The sequence below is a fragment of the Macrotis lagotis genome, chromosome X, assembly GCF_037893015.1.
Source record: "Macrotis lagotis isolate mMagLag1 chromosome X, bilby.v1.9.chrom.fasta, whole genome shotgun sequence".
In the NCBI taxonomy this organism is placed as follows: Eukaryota; Metazoa; Chordata; class Mammalia; order Peramelemorphia; family Peramelidae; genus Macrotis; species Macrotis lagotis.
The window spans coordinates 616345875-616367842 of NC_133666.1; the positions used below are offsets into that span (position 1 = coordinate 616345875).

The following is a 21968-nucleotide window of genomic DNA, read 5'->3' on the forward strand; positions in this document are numbered from 1 at the left end:
AAGAGATCTATCCCTGTGGTGGCCTGTGTGAAGCAGGGGAAAAAATAACTTCTTGTAGCTCAGTTTCCCTGACCTGATTACCTCCCATAGGGTTTTGTGAAGATATAATACAATTATAACTGTAACCATGCATTAAAAAGTTAATGCCCTGTTCAAATTTAGAATAGAGTACATTGGAGCTAGGATGACCTTAGAACATAGAACAGAATTTAAATTCAGAGGGCCTTACAGGGGCTTTACTAATACAACCTTCACATTTGACTGATAGTAAAATTGAAGGCCAGAGAGGGAAAGTGACTTAGCTAGTGTCACCCAGTCAATCAGTGACCATGATGAAATATTTTGATAAATTATTTTTATAGGTGGGGAAATTGATTCCTAGAGTCCTGGGTACTAGCTACTGGTTATTTTCCCAGAGGCATCAGCCACCATGATCTGATCTCTCATCACTCCCACCTCCACCCCTCCCTTACACTCAATTGCCAATTATCCTGAATGCCGGTTGAAAAGGAAAGTGGAGTCAGTTCCCTACTCTGGGTCACATCGACCTATTCTGCCTCCAAGGCTGCCCAACCCGGGATTGTGTCAGGAACTGTCAGGTTCAATTATCACTGACATTGTCCTTGCAAATGACCTCATTGAGCCAACTCTAGAAGCAACTGGGTGTATCCTTGGAAAGAGCTCTGAGCAGGTACTTGGAGCTCTATGTTGGTTGTGACCTTGGACTAGTCACTGCCTAGTCCTGAGGTTTCCTGTGCAATGACTGCATAGGATAACATGCTCTCCAAGATCATTTGATGTTGTAATGTTCTCTGTTCTAAATTTCCTTTGAGCTCTAATAAGCAACTAAATGGTACAGTAGATAGAGTGCTGGGCCTGGAGTCAGGAAGATTCATCCTGTGTTCAAATCTGGTCTCACACAACTCTTATTAGTTGTGTGATCCTGGGCAAGACACTTAACCCTGTTTGTCTCAGTTTCCTCAACTTAAAAATGAATTGAATCGAGGAAAAAAATGACAAACTATTCCATTTTCTTTGCCAAGAAAACCTCAGATGAGACAGATAGGATTGAAATGATAGGACAACTTTCCAGTACTAATATTCTATTTTCTCAAGCATTATTTGGGTAATGTTTCTTCCTTCAAAGTCCCTTCTAGCTCTAGCTTTCTGTTTTGTAGTTTAAATGCTCTATGTAAGAAGGTCTCTCCTATCTCTAATGCTGAATGCTTTTTCTGGACCCCAAAGGACCCAATTTGACTGGTTTTTGCTTGTTGGTCAAGACTGAGATTTTCATTGATCTCACAGATTTGGAGAATTGGATAGACTAAAGCAATCAATTGTTTTTGTGCCTTATGGGTGTTGACTGCACCGAAGTTCTTTCTATGCACATTCAGATGTATATCCTTACACATACACTCTCTGTGAGTTAGACATAACCGTTTGTACACTCAAACATGCTTGCACAGGCAGGTTCGCAAGTTTATATGCACTCGCCACTGACTCTTGTTCAGATACACACACTCTCACCGACATCCTCGTACAAGATCTGTGGAGAGGGCGCATATTGGATATACAAATACTGATCAGGAGGATTAGTCACATGCAGATGGTTGAAAAGTAAGAACGTATTCATAGGACAACAGATACAGAGTTCAAAGTTCAGACTCAATCCCTGTATTTTATAAGTGAAGAAAGAGAGGACCTAAGAGGTAGGAATTTGAACCCAGGTCTCACAACTCCAAATTTATTAGTCCCTCCTTTGACTTAATATTGGTCCAGGTTAGGTTGTTTGTCCCCCAAGGAGGAGCTCCATGTGAGTGAACCCTCTAGTTCTCCAGAGAAAGTCAAGGGTTATTTTTTGGTTTTTGTTTAATTTTTTTGACAGATATTTTTTCAGTCTAATAGAAGTCTGATAAGAATGTGACTTCTATTATGTCATCATGGGAATGGGTTGTGATCATTATTGTTGGCTCTCATGTTTCATACATAGGGCATGAGAAAACACAGAATTGTGTCAATCATAGATTTTTAGAAGTGCTAAAATTCAATGCCTTCATTTCATAGGGAATGAAACTGAGGACTAGAGTGGTTAAATGAATTATTCAAGGTCATATAGGTCATAAGATAAAGAGAGAATTTGAACCTAATCCTTTGATTCCAAATTCAGCATTACTTTTACTGGTTGATACTCTTTCCAAGGGCCTGATAAATTCTTTGGACCAGGGAGTATGATGATGATGGCTCAGGTGTTGAACGATAACAGTGATTGTGGTCACCGTGATTTTATGAATTGTGATAATGGTGGTGTTATGGAGATGATGATGATTTGTGGTAATGGTAATGGTGATTTTATAGTATGATTAGCCAGCTAGATGGAGAGAGAGAGAGAGAGAGAGAGAGAGAGAGAGAGAGAGAGAGATACAGAGAGAGATGGGGTAGTTGTGATATAATATGGATGAGAATGATTGTGATTATGTTTTCATGTGCCATCATCAGATGGCAATTATGGAGATAGAGATGATGGTGATTGTGATAATGGTAATTATAATTTTATAAGATGGTTACCTAGCTGTTTAGCTAGCTGGAAAAAGAGATAGAGAGACACAGAGGCACAGACAGAGGGCAGAAACAGAGAGACAGTGAAAGAATAATGCTAGTGATGATGGTTATTATATGGAAGAGGATGATCATGATTATGTTTTCACATGCCATCATCTGATAGCAATTATGGAGATGGAAATGATGGTGATTGTGATTATGGTAATGTTGATTTTTAAAGATGGTTATCTAGGTATCCAGATAGATAAAAAGAGAGAAAGAGACACAGATAAAGAGAGACGGAGAAAAAGTAATTATAGTCATAATGGTTATTATATATGGGGATGATTGTGATTATGTTTTTACCTGACATCATCTGATGGTGATATTAATTTTGTATAAAGTAATACAGTACTGATAGTAATTCCATGTAGTGATGCTTATGAAGATAAATGTGGTGATGGTGATAATGTTGGTGATGGTAGAACTGGTATTTGTGGTTATGGTGATACTAAAGTCAGTTACATGGATAGTGATATATTGTGCTTATTGTGGTGATGTTGAAGAGGGTGATGGTGATCACAAGGATTGAAGCAATTGTGGTGATGAGGTTGATTATCTATAGATATGGAGTATATGGCTATTCAAGGAGCTATAGCATTTCTGGTATGAAGACTTGTTGAGCCATTTTCAGGGCTGCTCATCCACCTTTGATGTCACTGGCATTTAACTCTCACCTATGACTCCAGGAAGCTGTAGCAGGGGTAGAGGCTGTACTCCAGTAAAATCATCTTGACAGATAGGTTAAACCAGGCTGAGAGTACCAATGAACTGCATCCATTGGTGAGTTGGGGATGTCTTGTGAAGGCTTGTGAAGACCTACCCTGGTGGAATGGGTGGAGGAGAATAATTTTTTGTAACTGTCATAAAGGTGGCTAAAGCAAGCAGTGAAGTACTTACAGCTTGGTCAGATATCAAAGATGCCTAGGTCACCCACTGAATCCTGGTCCTAACCAGTCATGTTGAACTTTTTTCTGCCACTGGACTTTGAGAGTGAGACTGATGCTTTGTGCAACTCTTTCTCACTTAAACCCAATTCATCCATAAGTCAAGACATAGATCAATTACATCACTGATCCTCTGCAAAAGCAAATGGAAAACGACATGTAAATGATGATCACAATTATGTAAATGGAAGGGACAAGATGGGAAGTAAACCTGGTGAATGAAACTTCCTCTGCCAAGATATACCAGCATATTCTGTGCCATTTTAAGAGAATTATCTAGATAAGAGGTGTCAAACACAGCCAGTTAGCCTGAAGCAGATTAAAATTTAATTAAGAATCTTTGGCAAAATAAATTAGAATACGATAGAATATAGATAATGTGTTGTTTGCTAAGTCAATGATGCTTATGTGTGGTTTAATAGCTCTCCATTTCCATTTGAGTTTGATACCACTGGCCTTCAGCATTAAATTACTTGACCAGGGAGTCACGATCAGTATATGTACATGGCAAGGCTTGAACCCAGATTATTCTGACTTTAAGGCCAACCGTCTACCTATTTCAATTGTCTCTCTAATGATGATGTGATTATGTCACTGACTAAGATGAAGGTAGTGAGGGCAATCATCTTGCAGATGATGATTCTAAATGAATGAACCACTTGTCCAGTTTAGTATCCCTGAATAAAACATCAGAATCCATTGAAGATATGTTCAAAAAAATAGAACTGGTCCAGTGCCCTTCTGTTTCTTCTCTTCTCCAGGTACATCCGTTCTGAAAGGTCTGTTATTTTAATCAACTTTTGCCTCTCTATCATCTCTTCCAACGCCCTCATCCTCATCGGGCAGACCCAGACTCGAAATAAGGTAAGAATGCTCCCCAGATCCCATCTTACTATTACAAATCATTAAAAATAGCAAATTCTCAGTTCAGCCCTAGCACAAGTAGCTCCTAACATAATCAATAACCAAAATCCATCAAAGTGATGTAGCTTTGTCGCTGAAATATTGTTCTTTTCTTGCAAGTTATATGATAGATCTAGAAACCCATAAACCAAAGGATCCTTAACTTGGAGGGGGGAGGTGAGGGAGGATAAACTTGGATCAGAAAAAAATTGCATCTTTGTTTTCAGGATCCTCTAACTAAAAACCAAACATTTCTTCCAACTAGAAGCAGCTACACGTGGAGTCAGAAAGTGAGGCTGTGTTCAAATTCTGCCTCAAACATTTCCTAGTTGTGTGACCCTGGGCAAGTCATTTAACTCTTGCCTACCTCAGTTTCCTCACTTGTAAAATGAGTATTCATAATAGCACATGCCTCCCAGAGTTGTTGTGAAGATAAAATGGGTTAAAATCTGTAAAATATTTTGCCAACATTAAAGCACTATATGAATGCTATTGATGAGGACAATGATGAAGATAGACATCAAAACATTCTGAGATCTCCATGAACTTAATCAACTTTTGCAAGGGGTCTTTGATGCACAAATAAGATTAAAGACTTCTAATATAATCCACCCTTCTCAATTTATAGAAACTGAGACCTAAAGAGGAAAGTAAATTTCCCAAGATGTCTAGGAGGTAAATAATGGAGTTGGCTTTTGAACAGTGGTCTTCAGATTCCAGATCAAGTGCTTCTTCTTCTATTTGTTCCATCTTCATATAAGGGCCCCTTATCACCTCTCTTTGAGTCATCCATCTTCTCCTTTCCCAAGAGTCCCTTTTATTCTGGGTCAGTTCAAATTGTTAGAAAGTTCTGCTTTGTGGTAACAAATATAGCCCTCTCTATAATGTCTATCCATTGTTCCTAGTTCTGCCCACTAAGGTCAAGCAGAATAAGTAAAACTCTTCTTCCAATCAGAGTTCTTCAAATATTTAAAGACCTTTCTCATATTCGTCCTAAGTATTCTTTTCTGTGGACTAAAAATCCCCAGTTCCTTCAACTGACCCTCCTGTAGTATGGTATTTTAAACCTATCACAATCTGAGTATATCCTTTCATGGACATATTCCAGCTAGATTTTGTCATTTCTAAATTGTTGGACCCAGAACTTAGTCCATCAACAAGCATAGTTAAATGCTTACCATATCTCAGGCAATGTACTAAGCTTTAGGACTACAAAGAAAGAAAGAAAAAAATATGATGCCTGCCCCAGAGAAGCTCATGGTCCAATGGGGGGAGATACTATGCAAATAAATCTACCTGAAATGAACAACAGAACGTAAGGGGAGGTTTGACTAAAGTGGAGGCCATGGGGACCAACCTCTCCCTTGATCCAGACCTTACTGTGCCTTTATTCACTCATTCTAAGATCACAGTATATATTTTTGATTCTTATTTCATGCTACATTAGTTTTACTTTTTTATATGTGTGAAGAGTTTTTGGGAGGAGGGAGCATAATAGTTGTTTTCAACTATTTTAATCCTTTGAGGATTAAACAAAAGGAAATAACCCTAACTAAAACTGGAAGGAATATAAAGAAATACCGTATCATCTCAGATACATGTCGTAGTGAGAAAAACACTAAAGTGGATAATGCAAACTCAAGATTACCTTCTAATCTTTACCACTTAATTTACTATATGACCTTGGCCAAGTCATTTCCCCTGCCATGTGTCTCAGTTTCCTTCTATGCAAAATAAGAGGGTTGGACTAAGTTTGCTTTCATCTCTGATCTTCTTTACTATAATAACTTCATAGTAATTCCTTAATCTCATAACATTATATCTATTACTTCATTTTCCTGGTAGGAAATATCCTGGGGAGGCATTAAGGGCTTCCTATTCCCAGTTTATTAGACCTTTGCCCAGTCACAGACTGGATCCAATTTTGGGGATTGAGTGAGAGAATCCTGGACTCAGTCCCGGGCTGAGTCCTAGCCTTGGGCAGGACTAGAATGAGCTCACAGCATAATGTCCCAGACTCAGCACTAATCCTAATTATAGAATTTGCCATAATCCAGTTTGCTAAATTTTAAAGCTAACCTTAGATTGAGGCCTAAACCCGCGTCCAGACTGAGTCCAGCTCTGGCCATAAGTGAGCTCTAACCCTGTTATCATAGCCTGCGTTCTGATCCAGTCTAGCCATTAAATATTTACCTTGCTTTATATACTGAGTGTAACTGACTTAGGTCACAGTCTGAGTCCGTGACCCTGGCAAAAGATAACCCTGGTCTACCTGTTATCTCACATATGCTCTGGGCTACGAGGGTTCGGGATTCATGGTTGGTTTGGTACAGGGGCTTCCTGCTGTAGGAGAAGCAGTTTCAAGGCTACCAGAAAGTCAGGGAAAAGAGGCAGGACCACAGAGTACTGTTGAGAGGGGTCTGGCTGGTGGATACCTCCTGTCCCTGTCCTCCTCCAACTTCCTCTGCTTGGCTGGCCCCTGCATTCCCTGCCCAGGTGATCTGCACACTAGTGGCTGCCTTCCTACACTTCTTCTTCCTGTCCTCCTTCTGTTGGGTACTCACTGAGGCCTGGCAATCCTACATGGCTGTCACCGGGAGGCTTCGCAACCGCATCATCCGCAAGCGCTTCCTGTGCCTCGGCTGGGGTGAGTGGAACCAGAGACCCCATCCCTTGCGCCAGGAAAATGGGTGGGTGAGACAAGACGACAGTGCCCTGGTGTGGGAGGAGGGTTACCTGGGTTACATCCTCCAGGCTTTGTCCTAAAATGAAGCATTTGGACCTCTATGATCTCTACAATTCCTACTGTCTCAGTATCCTGGACTTTGTATCTCTTCTACTCTGTTTTTTGGTTTTCCAAAAAGCTGGATTTATCCAATTTCCTTGCCCAATATTGGAAAAGTTATGGGTTTTATAATTAGACTGTGTTTGCCTCAGTTTCTTCATCTAAAATAGCATCTACCTCCCATTTTGAGACTGAAATGAGATTAAAATTGAAAACATTTAGCATTTGTCATTAAACAATATGTAAATGTTGGCTCTTATTATTACGATAATTTGTTGTTGTAAGGATCAAATTAGATCATATTTGTAAAGTACTTTGTAAACCTTAAAGCCCTCTATAAATGGTAGCTATTATTTTTATCATTATTGTTACTGATGATAATTACTGATGATTAATAATAATATAAGCTAATAGTGTGACATGACCTCAAAAAACTTTATGCTGTTCCAAGCTTCACTAAGATACTGAGGAAGGTGGCAGTTCCAATGTCTAGTGCCTCATCTTGGGCACTGTATTCAATTATGGGTGAAGTCTGTCTAGGTCAGACACTGACAAGCTGAAGTGCTTCCAGAAGATGGTCACCAAATAACAATAAAGATTGGAGATCATGCTTTATGTGCATCCATTGAAAGGAATGGGGATATTTAATCTGGAAAAGAGAGGACTTAGTGGGGCTATCATAGCTGTCTTCAGTTTGATAATTGGCTGACGAGAGGGATTGGACTTGTTCTGGACATTAAAGGGTGGACTCAGTACAATCAGTGGTTGTAATTTTCAGAGAAGCCACTGTAGACTTCCTCCTTTCTAAAAGACTTTCCAATAATCATCATTCTCCAGAGGTGAGATGGACTTTCTTGGGAGATGGCAGCTCACAAATAATGGTGATTTACAAACAAAGGATAGTTATGGTGGTGGTGGTGGTGATAATTGTTCTACTGTTAAGAAGAGATTTCTCTTTAGGGCTAACTTAGACAAGATAGTCTTGAGATCAGTCAATAAACACATTTTTATCAAGTGCTTAATATGTGCCCAGAACTTGGGACAGGAATGCAGGGGCATGGTAAGATCTGTGGTTTAGTGATATCCCATTGCCAGCTGTGGGGAGGACGAATTGATGAGGAGGAGGAGTGGGAAGACTTGAAGCAGGAAGACCAATTTCAATTGTACAAAAGGAGACTGTGCTATCTGAGTTCAAATCACACTTTGCTGTGTGACCCTGAGCAAACCACTTAACTCTGTTTCCCTCAGTTTCCTCATTTGTAAAATGAGCTAGAGAAGTAAACAGCAAACCACTGCATTATCTTGACCAAGAAACCACTCAAAGGGTCACAAAGTGAGACATGACTGAAAAACAACTATTAGATAATAACAATCCTAACTACAACAGACCAGATAAGTGACTAACTACATGTTGCTTAAAGCTCTCCAATGGTGAATTCATCTCATGCTGAATCTCCAGAAATAGGTCTTTTACTTTTAGACAGTCCTAATTAGGAAAGTTTGTGTTGACCTATACTCTCTACCCCCAGCCCCAACCTTCAAGTCTTGGTTTTCTTCTTTGCAATTTCCACTTACAGCAGAACTGATAACTTAATTTTGTGAAACCCTGGCTAATTTATTTGAATCCCACCACTGGTTTAATCCTTCCTTCACATGAAAATTCATATGCTCTAAGCCAGCCCTGAGCACAGACTTCTCTGCAATGCAGAGATATCATGTACCCCCTAAGTCTTCCCTTCTTTAAGTCAAACATCCCCAGTTCCTTCAATCTAATCTCACATGCATTAATTTTCCTCTCCTGGTTGCCTTCTTCTGGATGTTCTCCAAGTTAACAATCAATTAATATTTATTAAGCACATACTATGTGGCATTGTGCTAAAGTTATCCATATCTTTCCTCAATTGTGGCACCCAGAATTAAACATAATATTCCAGATGTGGAGTGTAATTCATTAAGACCTTCAGATCTTTTTCACACAAACTACTATGCAGTCACAAGCCTCTACTTATAGGACTTTACATTTTTATGGTTCCAAAACTTGTTATCACCAACCTAATGAGACTGTTGAAACCTGTCACAGATTTATCTCTGGCATTAAGCTGATAGGATTGTGTGAGGGTTTGAGAGGACAGTTAGAAACAGGAGGGGTTAGGAAGTTGGAATCTAACTATTACCTTCTTTTTTTTGGCATTTCCCTCTTTAGGGCTTCCTGCTTTGGTCGTGGCCATTTCCGTAGGATTTACTAAGGCTAAAGGCTATAGCACGGTGAACTAGTAAGTATTGAGACTTCATTCCCCCGCCCCTTTCTCCCTACGCTAGAATTTTGCCCCCAGTTGACGCTCAGCCAAAGTCAGGAAATGGAAGTTAGTTGAAATTCTCATTCCCTTTCAAAAGCATAGAGGTGGTTTCTCCAGTCATTCTTCCATAAAATTTCTCTTGAGCACTGAGCTCACTGTCTAATGGGGTGGAGATAGGGGAATAAGAGACATAAATGCCAGAGACCTCACAATGTAGTTAAAAAGTCATTGAATGTGGAATCAAAAGACTCATATTCAAATCCCAAATCCTTCATTTGATACCTATGTGAAATTAGTCAAGGTTTTTAGGATCATTGGATCAGAGATTTAGAGCTAAGTGGGATCTCAGAAGCCATGTGGTCCAGCCCCTTCATTTTATATATAGAAGGAAACAGAGGCCCACGATAGTTACTTCTTTTCCTCTTTTGGTCTCAGTTTTTCCAGTTGTAAAAGGAAAAAAAGGTTTTGTTGCTTAGTTGTTTTTTCTCATTGTGCTGACTCATTGTGACCCCCATTTGGGTTTTTCTTGGCAAAGATCCTGGAATGGCTTGCTAATTTCTTCTCCAACTATTTTTTAAATGAGAAAACTGAGGCAAGTAGGGTTAAGTGACTTGCCCAGGATCACACAACTAGTTAGTGTCTAAAGTAAAATAAATTTTCCTTACTCCAATCCTAGTAATCTCTCCCTGTGCCTCCTAGCTACCTAAGAATTAGGTTACTTGATCTTTAAGATCACTCTTGGATCTGGATCCTATAAAATAAGATGGATGACATGCAATTATGTGACTTTGGGCAAGACTCTCCTTTGTGAATCTCAGTTTCTTTATCTATAAACTGGGACTAATGTAGTCTGAACCACTCTACTTCAATGTGTATCTGTGAAGAAAGTTTTTTATGCATATTGTAGAAACATAAGTTACTCCTATTCTTACATAACATAAGGATGGGATAAATGCTGTAAGATAAGAGACTCAGAGTAGTGGGGACCCAGAAGAAGGAGAGATTTTTTTTTTCCTAATGGGGAAGACTCAGGGAGGCTTCTTAAAAGAAGTCTTCATTTTAGCTTTGAAAGACAAATTTTGTTGGGGAGAGGGAAAGCATATTTCAGACAAAGGGAAAAATCATTTACAAAGGCATAAAATGGAAAGTGAGGCTCTTGTTAGGGAGCAGTAGATTGTCCTTAAGAACATAGGATTTAGAACTGAAAAGGACCTTGTCAAATATTGAATTCCATCCTCTCCTCATTTCAGATTTGCTGAATGAGATCTAGAGAGGAAAAGTGACATCTCCATAGTTAAGTGACTAAGGAATGAATGAACTTCTATTAAGTTCTTATTACATGTCAATCATTGGGCTAAACACTAGAGACACAAACACAAACAAGTGAGACAAGCCCCTGCCCTCAAGGAGTTTCCATTCAAATGGGGGGGGGATAGCATGTAAAAAGGATCTAGAAAGGGGATGATGACACATGTTGGCATGGTTTAGAAATGGATCATAAGTGACACAGCCTGGTTCTTGGTAAGAGAAAATGAGTTTCCTATCAGAGTCCAGGGGTCTAGGTATCACGTTTAGGTTTTGGTGAGTTGGGGGTATCTTTCAACACCATATTCAGTAGAAGAAGGTTCTTCATCTTTGTCTTAAAACTGCCAGCACTGAGGCTCCTTTCACAGAGCAGGTGCTAAATCAATGAAGTGAATTTCTATTATTTTTTTTTTTACTAGAGCTAAGTGAAGGAGTAAAGAGAGAGAGAGAGGTAAGACTAGAAATGTGGATTGGACCCAGACCATGGAGAGGTTTGAGTGACAGGATGAAGAGTTTGGAGATACACACACACACACACACACACACACACACACACATATACACACAGAGTCACTCATGTATACATGTAAATACATATATTATACACAATATATACCTATATACAACCTATATATATATATGTGTATATTTCTATACATATGCACACATATATGTATATAGACACATGCACTTTTGCATGTTTTCTCTCCCAATAAATTGTAAGCTTCTTGAGGGAAGGCACTGTCTTCTACCTCTTTTTGTAATCCCAGAACTTAGCAGAGTGTCTGGAACATAAATGACATTAATAATGTTTGTTGATTGATTAGACTTTTTCCTGCATAGATGCTCTGATAGAAGGAATGACAGGAGAGGCAGTATAGGACAGTGGAAAAAAGCACTGGTCTTGAAATCAAGACTTACTACCCATATGATCTTAGACAAGTCTCTGAGTCCCTGGGGCTCAGTATCCTCCTATGGAAAATGAAGAAGGCTGGATTAGTTGGTCTCTGAGCTCCCTTTTGGCTCTCTATCTACAGACCTCTGATCAGAGCTGGGCTTTAGCAATATGATTCTGCCATCTTTCTTTAGAGAGGGAGAGACCAGCAGCCAGAAGATGAACTAAAGAGACCATTGCCATAGTTCAGGGAATTGAAGGTCTGGACTAGGAGAACTAAGACAACATGGCCTCAGCAGAAGTCAAAAGAATAATGGTGCAGTCATCATGTCCTGGCGCCGGAGAGACTGAGATGAAGGAGTAGGGAGGAATCAGAGAGGTTCAGTGTTGGCTTCAATTAGGGATGAGTATAGCATGTGGAAGGAAACTGGAGAAGATGTGGAGAGTGGAAAGGAGGAAACCCAAGGGGAATGCCAGGAGCCCAAGATCTTATTGGTGGGGCACCGACTGCCCATTGGCATCAGACAAAAACAATGGCCCCTTAGAGAGACCAGCCACTGCCTTAATGACGCTGTGATTCAGGTGAAAAGGAGTGGTGATGCAAAGATAGAGAGGGAGAAAAACAATAACAAAAGAAAGACATTGAGAGACACAATGAGATAGAGGAGAAAGAGAGAGAGACAGAAACAAAGACAGAAAAATTGAAGACAAAGATCTTGAAGCAAAAACATGGAAAGAAAAAGAGAGGGAGAGAGGCAGGATATGTTAAAGAAAGAACCAGATAGACGATGGAAGAGAAACACAATTAGGCTATGTGACTAAGAGAGAAAATAGGACACACCCACACACACACGTATGTATAATGAAGAAGCAGATAAATAGAGCAAAGTAAGTACCTCAGGTCAGTTTTGGCATCAGTTTCCTCATATGAAAAAAGGGACTAATTTTTCCTTAATTGACTCCTTCATGGGGTCATTGTATTGAAAGAGCCTTATAAATTTTAGAACTAAAAAGAAAGGGTAGTTATTAGGTTTCTCCAGCAAGAGAATAATCTAGAAAACTCTTTGGAAAACTCTAATATACTTTATTGTATGGATCATAAAATATCAGAACCAAGAGAGAAATCATTTAGCACCACTAATCCATCAATTTACAGACGTGGAAATCGAGATACCTTACAGCGAAGTTTGGATACAGTGAAAAGAGCACTGACTCTGGAGTCAGAGGATGTGTATTCAAATTCTACCTTTGATGTGATTCTTACAAAGTCTCAGTTTCTTCATCTGTAAAATAAAAGTGTTGGATGGGATGACCTTTGGTATTCCTTTCAGCTCTAAATCTATTATCCTGTAATTTGCTTTGATCTCATAGCTATTAAGTACTCAGGTACTGAATCCAATTTTGGGACCCTTTCTGCCTTAGTTTACTGTTTCTCTGTGGGTGTGTCTCATTGTCATGATTTCCATTCCCTTCTACCCCAAACAAGAAATGACTCCAATTTCTTCTGACCCTGAATCTCCATCCATCTTGTGACAGAGATGTCATAGATTGATCATTATAGCCAGAATGAGACTTGGAGGTTGTGTGGTCCAACCCTTTATTTTTATTGATTTCTATAGAATTTTATAGATGTTTATAGAAAAAAAATTAAATGTGAAGGCTCAAATGAAGTAGTATAAATATTTTTCAAAATTTAAAGTTTTATAATGTTTATTATTATTTTATTATTTGTTGATAATTGTTGATGTTTGCTATTAAATTTGGGCCACCTAGGATAGTGCTTCAGACCAAGAGTCAGGAAGTTTGTTATTTAATTTTTTCAGTCACATATGACTCTTCATCACCCCATTTAGGATTTTCTTGGCAGAGATACTAGAGTGATTTGCCATTTCCTTTTCCAGCTCATTTTACTGATGAGAAAATTGAGCAAACAGGGTTAATTGACTTGCTCAGGGTTATACAGCTAGTAAACGATCTGAGGTAAAATTTGAACACAAAGATGAGTCTTCCAGATTCCAAGATCTCTTCTCTATCCAATGGAGTCAGAAAGAGTCTGGTCCTGAACAATTATTAAAGTTACTTTCTGTGATTTAGACAAATCATTAACTTCTCTGACCTTTAGGTTTATTTTAATTTGTCAAGGAGGAAGTTACACTAGCTTCCTTTCATTTGTTATATCAAGCCTCTTTCATCATATCTTCTATCTTATACTGCGGTTATCCAACATCCATTATGTTGTACAGTCATTTTCACTATTTGCAATTCTATTTGGGGTTAGCAAAGATATTGCAGGGGGTTTACTATTTTATTCTCCAGCTCATATAGGTGAGGAAACTGAGGCAAACAGGGTTAGGGTTATTTGCCCAGGATTACATAGATAGTGTCTGAAACTAGATTTAAATGCATGAAGATGAGTCTTCCTGATACCAAGCACAGGGATCTATCCACAGTGCCACCTGCCTTCCTGGTTATCCACATCCTACTTGCAGAAACAGCAGAGTAATGGTATGAACTATAACCTGTAAAATGTGAAACATGAGGATTCCTCAAAAATAATCCCATTCTTTTGATTCAAGCAACCTAAATTGTCTTTAGTTCTGGGCTCGGAGCCCTCTGCCCTGCTCTAGCTACTTTAGGTCAACTGGATTTGGTAGGCATATGCTTTTGACTGCTCTGATCCACCAGTGGGAGTGTAGGCCCTTGGAATATTTCCTTGCCAAGCCTCCCTCTCTTCTCTCTGACCCAAGAGCAGCTCCCAATACTTGGGATAGAGGGGTTGGACTTGAAGTCAGGAAGACCCAAGTTCATATCTTTTAAATACCGCCTCAGAAGCTTACTATTTGTATAACTTTGGGAGAAATCACAAAACCTTTTTTAACCTCAATGTCCTCATTGGTAGAATGGGAATGCCAACAATACACAGATAACATGGTGAGAGCTAGAAGGGGACCCCAATTCTGATGAGTGAAAGCTTAGCAGAGACCAGGGAGTCTAAAGACATGGTGTTGGAGAGATGAGAATGGGGTGCAAGATATAGGCAGCATAGGGTGATGACTGGGAAGGAAAGTGCAGTCAGGATTATGCTGCAGGGATCATTTGGGGATGTCTCTGTCCTTATCCTTGCTGGAATAGGAGATACCCTGGAAGAAAATCTAGAGGAAAGTCTGTCCTGATGTCCCTATCCTCTAGTGCTCCCAAGCTTATTGTGTAGTTTTAGAAACAGGAATTGTATTTAGTCAGGGAAGGCTTTCTGAAGGAGGTGGCTTTGAGAGATAGGGTTGGGGCAGATTTGGAAGAGAAGCTAAAACAGGCAAGAACTGAGGCAGAATGAAAATTCTGTGAGATAAGAACAGAAGCTAAGGAAGGAAGGAGTGATGTCATTGGTGGGAAGGTCCCCTCACCTAATCTGGACTAATAAGCTTTTTTTTTAATCTACTCCCTCTCTCTTAGCTGCTGGCTCTCCTTGGAAGGGGGACTGCTGTATGCCTTCGTGGGACCAGCTGCTGCCGTCGTCCTGGTACGCCCCACCCCCACCCCACCATGGGCTCCTTTTCTGATTCCCCATAGCCCCTTTCTAAAGGGCCTTTTGTCCTGCTAGGTCTAGAGAAGAGTTGACCTTATTTCATTTTCCCTCTTCATCCTACCTAAGATCCCAGAAAGACCTGAGTTTTAGTCCTGGTTTTGCTGTGTGACCTTGAGCAGGTTCCTGTGCCTAGTGGGGCCTAAAGAACAAGGGCATTTTGTAAAGGCTACTCCATTCCTAATAGTCTCTGTCTGAATCTACTAACTCACTCTCTGACTTGGGTAGCACTTGGGCTTGTTTTTTCATCTGTAGAGAGAGCATCGGACTAGATGATCTCTGGGCCCCATTCTAGCCCTTGACAATATAGGATTCTCCTCATTCCTTGCTTATCCTTGCATCACTCCCCCAGTCTCAATTTCATCACCTGACAGGCCAGGCTCAACAATCTCTAAGGAACCATTTCCACCTAAAGAGCCTAAGGACTTAGATCTCCATAACATAATATTGTCAAGAGGAGGCCTTCTTTAATGAATAGATAAGAACCATTCATCATTCACACACAGAGCAATTCAGTTTAATAGGCTTTCATCCGGGGCTTCCATTGGCTAATTTAGCTGGATACACATCTGACCTAGGACTCTGCTACACAGTGAGTGAGAATGAAGAAGGGGGCTAAGTGCCTTACCTTGAAGTGGTCAGGTTGATGCTGCTGATAATTGTGTTTACTATTTCTCTTATCTGGACCTCTACCAGTCCTCCAGTGTAAAATAGGAGCCAAAATACTCCCCAGCATAAGCTCCTGATTCCATATCATATCTTTCCAATTCCCTTTATCCCCCTCCTCTTTTTTCCAGTCATTTTTTTCAGTCCTATTCAACTTTCTGGCCCCATTTAGAGTTTTCTTGGCAAAGATACTGGAATGGTTGGTCATTTCCTTCTCCATCTCATTTTACAGATAAGGAAACTGAGATATCAGGGTTAAAATGCTCAGGTTGAGGAAGAGGTGTTCTTAACTTATTATCCCCTTGTTTCTGGACAAAGGTCCCAGGAATTAATGTACCCAGTTTAAATTCTGGCTCTATTGATGACTCATTGTTGACTTTAGACATGTGTCTGCTTCTCTCTGGGTCCCCTTTCCTCTATTAGAAAAAAGGGCATTGGTCTGTATTTGACTCTGCAGATCAACCCTAAGAGAGATTATGAATTTTAAAAAATTCTAGGATATGAATTTAAAAAGATTCCCATTAAGGCCCTACAGAATTCAACTCTTTCTTTTTTTACTAATGTTAAAATATCTCTGGGTTTAATTGGCAACTCTTCTTTTTGGAAAAAATAATTTAATAAATGAAACAAATGTATCAAGCAAACTCCAATTTGATTTGATTAAATGTAGGTTTTTATAAACACCTACTATGCTCCAAGCCTCAATTTGTGCACCAACAATTTGTGTACTACAAAAAAATAAAACTGTTCCTGCTCTTAAGAGATTTGTGAACTAGAGAAGAGAGAAGGTAGGCAGAGAAGTAGGAGAAATTCAGAGGAGCATTACTAACTGGGCATCCCATAAGCACCTACTGTATACCTGGTCTTGGAGGAAGCACCTGGGGGAATTACAAAGTATAAAGAAGAGTCTAGCCCTGTCCTCAGAGTTTTCAGTCTAGCAAGGGACTATGACATAAAATTTGATGCCCAATATTATATGATAAGGATATCGGAGATGGGCTAACAAAATGCCACTGGAGATCTGAAGGGGAAAGTCATTATCAAGAGGAAGACCTCTTAAAAAAGGTGGGATTTGAATCAACTTTGAAAAAAATAGATATATAGAAATTCAAACAGATAGAAGAGAAGGGTACTCTGGGCATTGGAAATGGATTGAACAAAGATCCAGAGTCGGGAAATTTCAGGTCTTGGTGGTTGTAGATAGAAGAGTGTGACTGGTAAGCTAAGGCATGACCAGATTGTGGAGGGTCTTCCATGCCAGGCTAAAGGGACCAAAGTAACCTGTTGTAGACAATAGGAACCTGCTGAAAAAAAGTGACCAAGTGAAAGCTTTACAAAAGGAAGTTTACTCTGGCAGCTTACAGAAAATTGATAGATTGGAGGAGAGAGAAAGAGACAGACAGACAGACAGAGACAGAGACTCTTCTTACTCCTCTCTGTTTCCTGATCCTCCTTCCAGATGAGTTAAAATCTTACCCACTTCAGAAAGGCTTTCCTGATCCCCTCTTAATTCCAGTGCCTTCCCTCCACGGATTATCTCCGATTCATCCTCTATCTTGTATGCATGTATTTGCTTACATGCTGTCTTCCCTATTAGACTGTGAATTCTTTGGCAGAAGAGTGGTTCTTTTTTTAATTCTGTTTTGTTTCCCCAATGCTTAGCAAGGGTCTAGCACATAGTAAGTGCTTTTTGAATGCTTTCTGACTGATATATGTCTATATGGCAGGGGGGAATGATTTGCTGAATTCTGAGCTATCCCACAGTGGGTGATTTTGTAGAATTGGTTATAACATGTACATCTTCCCTGGAGTCTCACACCCCAACCATAAAGATAGGAGGCCCATAAGATACTGTCTGAAACTGTCACCCAGTCCTTTTGCTTCCACCTCTGCAAAATCTCTCATCTTTCTTTTCCTTTCTATTCCCATGGACCCTGCCCTTGTATAAACCCTAACTCTTTTTGCCTTGACTTTGCTAAACTTCCCATTTTTTTTTTTGCTTCCTCCCTGCCCCTCCCTCTGTCTCCATCTCTAATTGTCTCTCTCTTTTTTGGTCTCTCTTTCTGTCTCTCACTTTGTTTTTCTGTCTCCTGTATCTGTCTCCTGTCTGTTTTTCTGTTTCTCTCTCTCTCTCTCTCTCTCTCTCTCTCTCTCTCTCTCTCTCTCCTCTCTCTCTCTCTCTCTCACACACACATGCATATGCACATGCACAATATATCCTTTAATCAATAAACATTTAATAACTACTATCCATTGCTAGGCTCTGAGAAAACAAATGAAAATTATATATTTCCTGCCCTCATTCTAGCTTTACATTCTAATGGAGGAGACAGACCATGTGTACACATATACATAGATAGAAAATCAATATAACATCATTTGAGAAGTAGGCAGCTAGAAGGATAGAGAACTGGGACTGGGGTCAGGAAGACCTGAGTTCAAATCTTGCCTCAGACACTTAATAGTTGTATGACACTGGGGAAATCACTTAACCCTGTCCGTCTCAGATTTTTTCATCTGTAAAATGAACTAGAAAAGGAAATGTTAAACCACCTTAGTATCTTTGTCAAGAAAACCCCAAACGGGGTCATGGAGAGTTGAATACAACTCAAATTGAACAAGTTTGTGGAGGGGGAGACACTAACCACTGGGATGATAAAGAAAGGACTTATGTGGAAGGTGGAGCTTGGACCAAAGGGGATTAGGGATCTTTAGAGACAGGTGAGGGGGATACCCTGACCAAAGGGGGTTAGGGATCTTTAGAGACAGGTGAGGGGGATACCCTGTATAAAGGCAAGAGGATAGCAGATGGAGTGTCATATGTGAGGGGCAGTAAGGAAACCCCAAACTTGGAAAAGCAGTTAAGGGCTAAGCCATGAAGCACTTTAAATGCCAAAAATAGGGGTTTGTTTTTTGATTATGGTATTTCCATAGTAGAAGAAAAGGAGAGAAAAAATTCTTCTGGGCCAGAAATGGCACAAACAAAGGCCAGGAGCTAGGAAAGGGTGGGGGGCCATTCATAGGGATTTGGAAAAATCCAATCACAAAGTCTTTAACTTTTTATATTATGAAATGTCCTGTATATGGGATATCCCTGCCCCTCCATATACCTTGTACTTTTAAGTCTAGCTGTGGGAGAAGCTGCTATGGGATTTTTGAACTGGCAGGACCTTAGAGATCACATTATGATTCCCTTATTTTGCTAAATAGGAAACTGAGGTACAGAGATGTCTGATGACTTTCCCCAGGTTGCACAGGTCTTAATGAAAGAGCTGGGTCTCAAATCAGGTCTTTTGTCTTCTAGCCTAGTGCTGTTATTTCCATCTAATGCTGCTTCCCTGGTTCTCTTCCCTGAGACTGTGGATATCCCCAGCAGAGCTCCCTGCATCCTCTCTTCTTCTTCTTCTATTTTTAAAAGGTTTTTTGCAAGGCAAATGGGATTAAGTGTCTTGCCCAAAGCCACACAGCTAGGTAATTATTAAGTGTCTGAGGCCGGATTTGAACTCAGGACTCCTGACTCCAGGGCCAGTGCTCTATCTACTGCACCACCTAGCTGCCCCGCATCCTCCCTTCTTGAAGATACCAGAGAGGAAAACCTAAAGAGAGCTTGGTAGGGGAAAAGATATATCTTCACTATCCCAGACTAAATGGAATTAATTTTATCCCCTTCCAAGTCCTGACCCACCAAGGCTCCATTGATGATCCCTCCTTTGGTCTAGAATCTCAATACCATAGGCAAAGAGATTGTATCTAGACTCAGAATGAAATTCCATTTCAAAATCCACCCTATCAACATACTGATAAGACCCATTTCAGGCATACCTAGTATTTCAATTTTTTTTATGTTGACAGAACCTTAGGCTTAAAAAGCAGACAAATCCAGGGCGATTATTCAAATCTAAAGAATATACCTTGAGCATCGAAGTTTCTGTTTTCATCTAAGTATTTGTTTCCTGATCCCATAACATTGTGACCTGGTGTAAGGTGAGGTGGGGAGGATGGGGGTGTGGTGTTGAGAGATAAGGGAGAAGGGAGGAAGAGAGGATGGGTCAGTGAAATTTAAAATGAGGATATGAAAAGCCCCATGTTCACTGCCTACTGAGAGATGGCTAGAACTTGTGGAGAGACAAATTTTGGCTCTACACAAAGAAAAATTCCCCAGTAATTGGAGCAGGTTATCTAAACATCCTGGTGAGCTACACTGAGAAATAGTGAGTTTCTCATCACCAGAGGTCTTCAAACAGAGGCATGCAGTTCAATCACTCCTCAATAAACATTCATCAAGGAGGGCAGCTAGGTGTACAATGGAGAGAGCACTGGGCTTCATGAGTTCCAATCTAATCTCAGACACTTATTAGCTGTATGACCCTAGATGAATTGCTTAACTCTATTTGCCTCAGTTTCCCCATCTGTCCAAAAAAGCTGGAGAAAGAAATGGCAAACCACTCTAACATCTTTGCCAAATGGTTTCACAGAGAGTTGGATATGACTCAACTGATAGAATATCAATAATGTGTGAAGAACAATGCTAAGACCTGAAAATAGAAAGAAAAGTAAAAACATGGCCCCAATGGGAGCTACAAGATGGATGCAAATAACCTTGTAATATAATACATAAATACATATATACACATATATATATATATATATATATATATATATATATAGTGAAAATTAAAATTAATCCAAAGGGAAACCCCTAACTCTGGAGAACTAGGAAAGGCCACATAACAAAAAGAAAGATATAAACTAAGTCAGGAAGCCAAGAGGTAGAGATGAGGAGGGAAAGCATTCTAGGCTGGAGGACAACCAGGGCAAAGGCAAGTAATGGGGAGCCAGAATGTTAAATATGAGGAAGAGGAAGAAGGCCAAAGTCTCAAAATTATAGTGTCTTTGAAAAGTGATAAGTATAAAAAAGACTGCTAGAAAGGGCCCAGGTTGTAAAGGCCCCCAACTTTTGGGAGGGTGATGAAGTTAGATATGTCATTTAGGAAAATCACTTTAGCATTTGAGTGGATGATGGATTTTGGATGGGAGAAACTGGAGACAGGGAGTGATAATGATGAGGTGATGAGATGCTGAACTAGAATGGTAGCCATGTCAGAAGAGAAAAGGGGATTTTAAAAATGTTATGAAGGTAGAAATGACAGGGATTGGAGATGCCCAATGAAGCACATTGGGGGTCCTCTTTCAAATCTGAAAAGATCTAATGAAACATCTTGAGACAGAAGAGGGATCATCATGGGGAAATAGCATTCAATTTAGACAAATTTCTTTTTTGCACATCTGTCTAGAGCCTACTGGGTAAATTATAGCAAACCTGAATTTTCACAGCATTGTTCCTTTTTCAGTCCCCTTTGGATCCTTGTCTGCTGGTGTGGTTCTTAGTAGAGGACAACTGTTACTGAGAAAAGGACAGAAGGTCAGAGATAGAAGCCTTTCTCAAGGGAGGGAGGCAAAAGTCTGCTTGTCCTCTGCCCTGATCAGACCAAATCCAGATGTGGGTACCATATTTTAGGAATAACTTAGATAAACCAGAAGAGGGTGATTGTGTTGGGAAGAGAACCAGAGACCTGATCATGGGAGAACTTGTTGAAAGAAATCAGAATGTTTTCTTGGGAGGAAAAAAAAATAAAGAAATGGAGCTTAAGTGAACATGCTATCTTAAGGTATCCAAAGGGTTAGAGATAAGACCCCAGAGGGCAGAACTAGAAACAGTGGGGGTAGAGGGAGAAGAGAAGGAAGTTAGATCATAGTCTTAGAACTGCAAGGGACTTTTGAGGTCATCAGATCTAATTTCTCATTTTTCAGATGAAGAAACTGAGGACAAGAGAAATTTAGGATTATACAGCTAGTAAGTCTCTGCAGTAGGATAGCACATTTCCTCTTCAGTTTAGCCTCCCTTTTTTTTAGATTTTTTTTCAAGGCAACAGGGTTAAGTGGCTTGCCTAAGGCCACACGGCTAGGTAATTATTAAAGTGTCTGAGGCTGG

The 21968-nt window shown here is 39.9% G+C and overlaps 1 protein-coding gene across 4 annotated transcripts in view; it reads left to right on the top strand.

The window, feature by feature from the left end:
* The window catches only part of ADGRB1 (adhesion G protein-coupled receptor B1), a 268497-nt gene that overhangs the window by 190558 nt on the left and 55971 nt on the right, over nucleotides 1-21968 (top strand). For all 4 annotated transcript variants that reach the window (XM_074202856.1, XM_074202857.1, XM_074202858.1 and 1 more), the window contains exons 20-23: nucleotides 4307-4409; nucleotides 6945-7095; nucleotides 9437-9506; nucleotides 15181-15247. In XM_074202856.1, the coding sequence (XP_074058957.1) occupies nucleotides 4307-4409; nucleotides 6945-7095; nucleotides 9437-9506; nucleotides 15181-15247 (391 nt within the window). The remainder of the gene's footprint in view (nucleotides 1-4306; nucleotides 4410-6944; nucleotides 7096-9436; nucleotides 9507-15180; nucleotides 15248-21968) is intronic.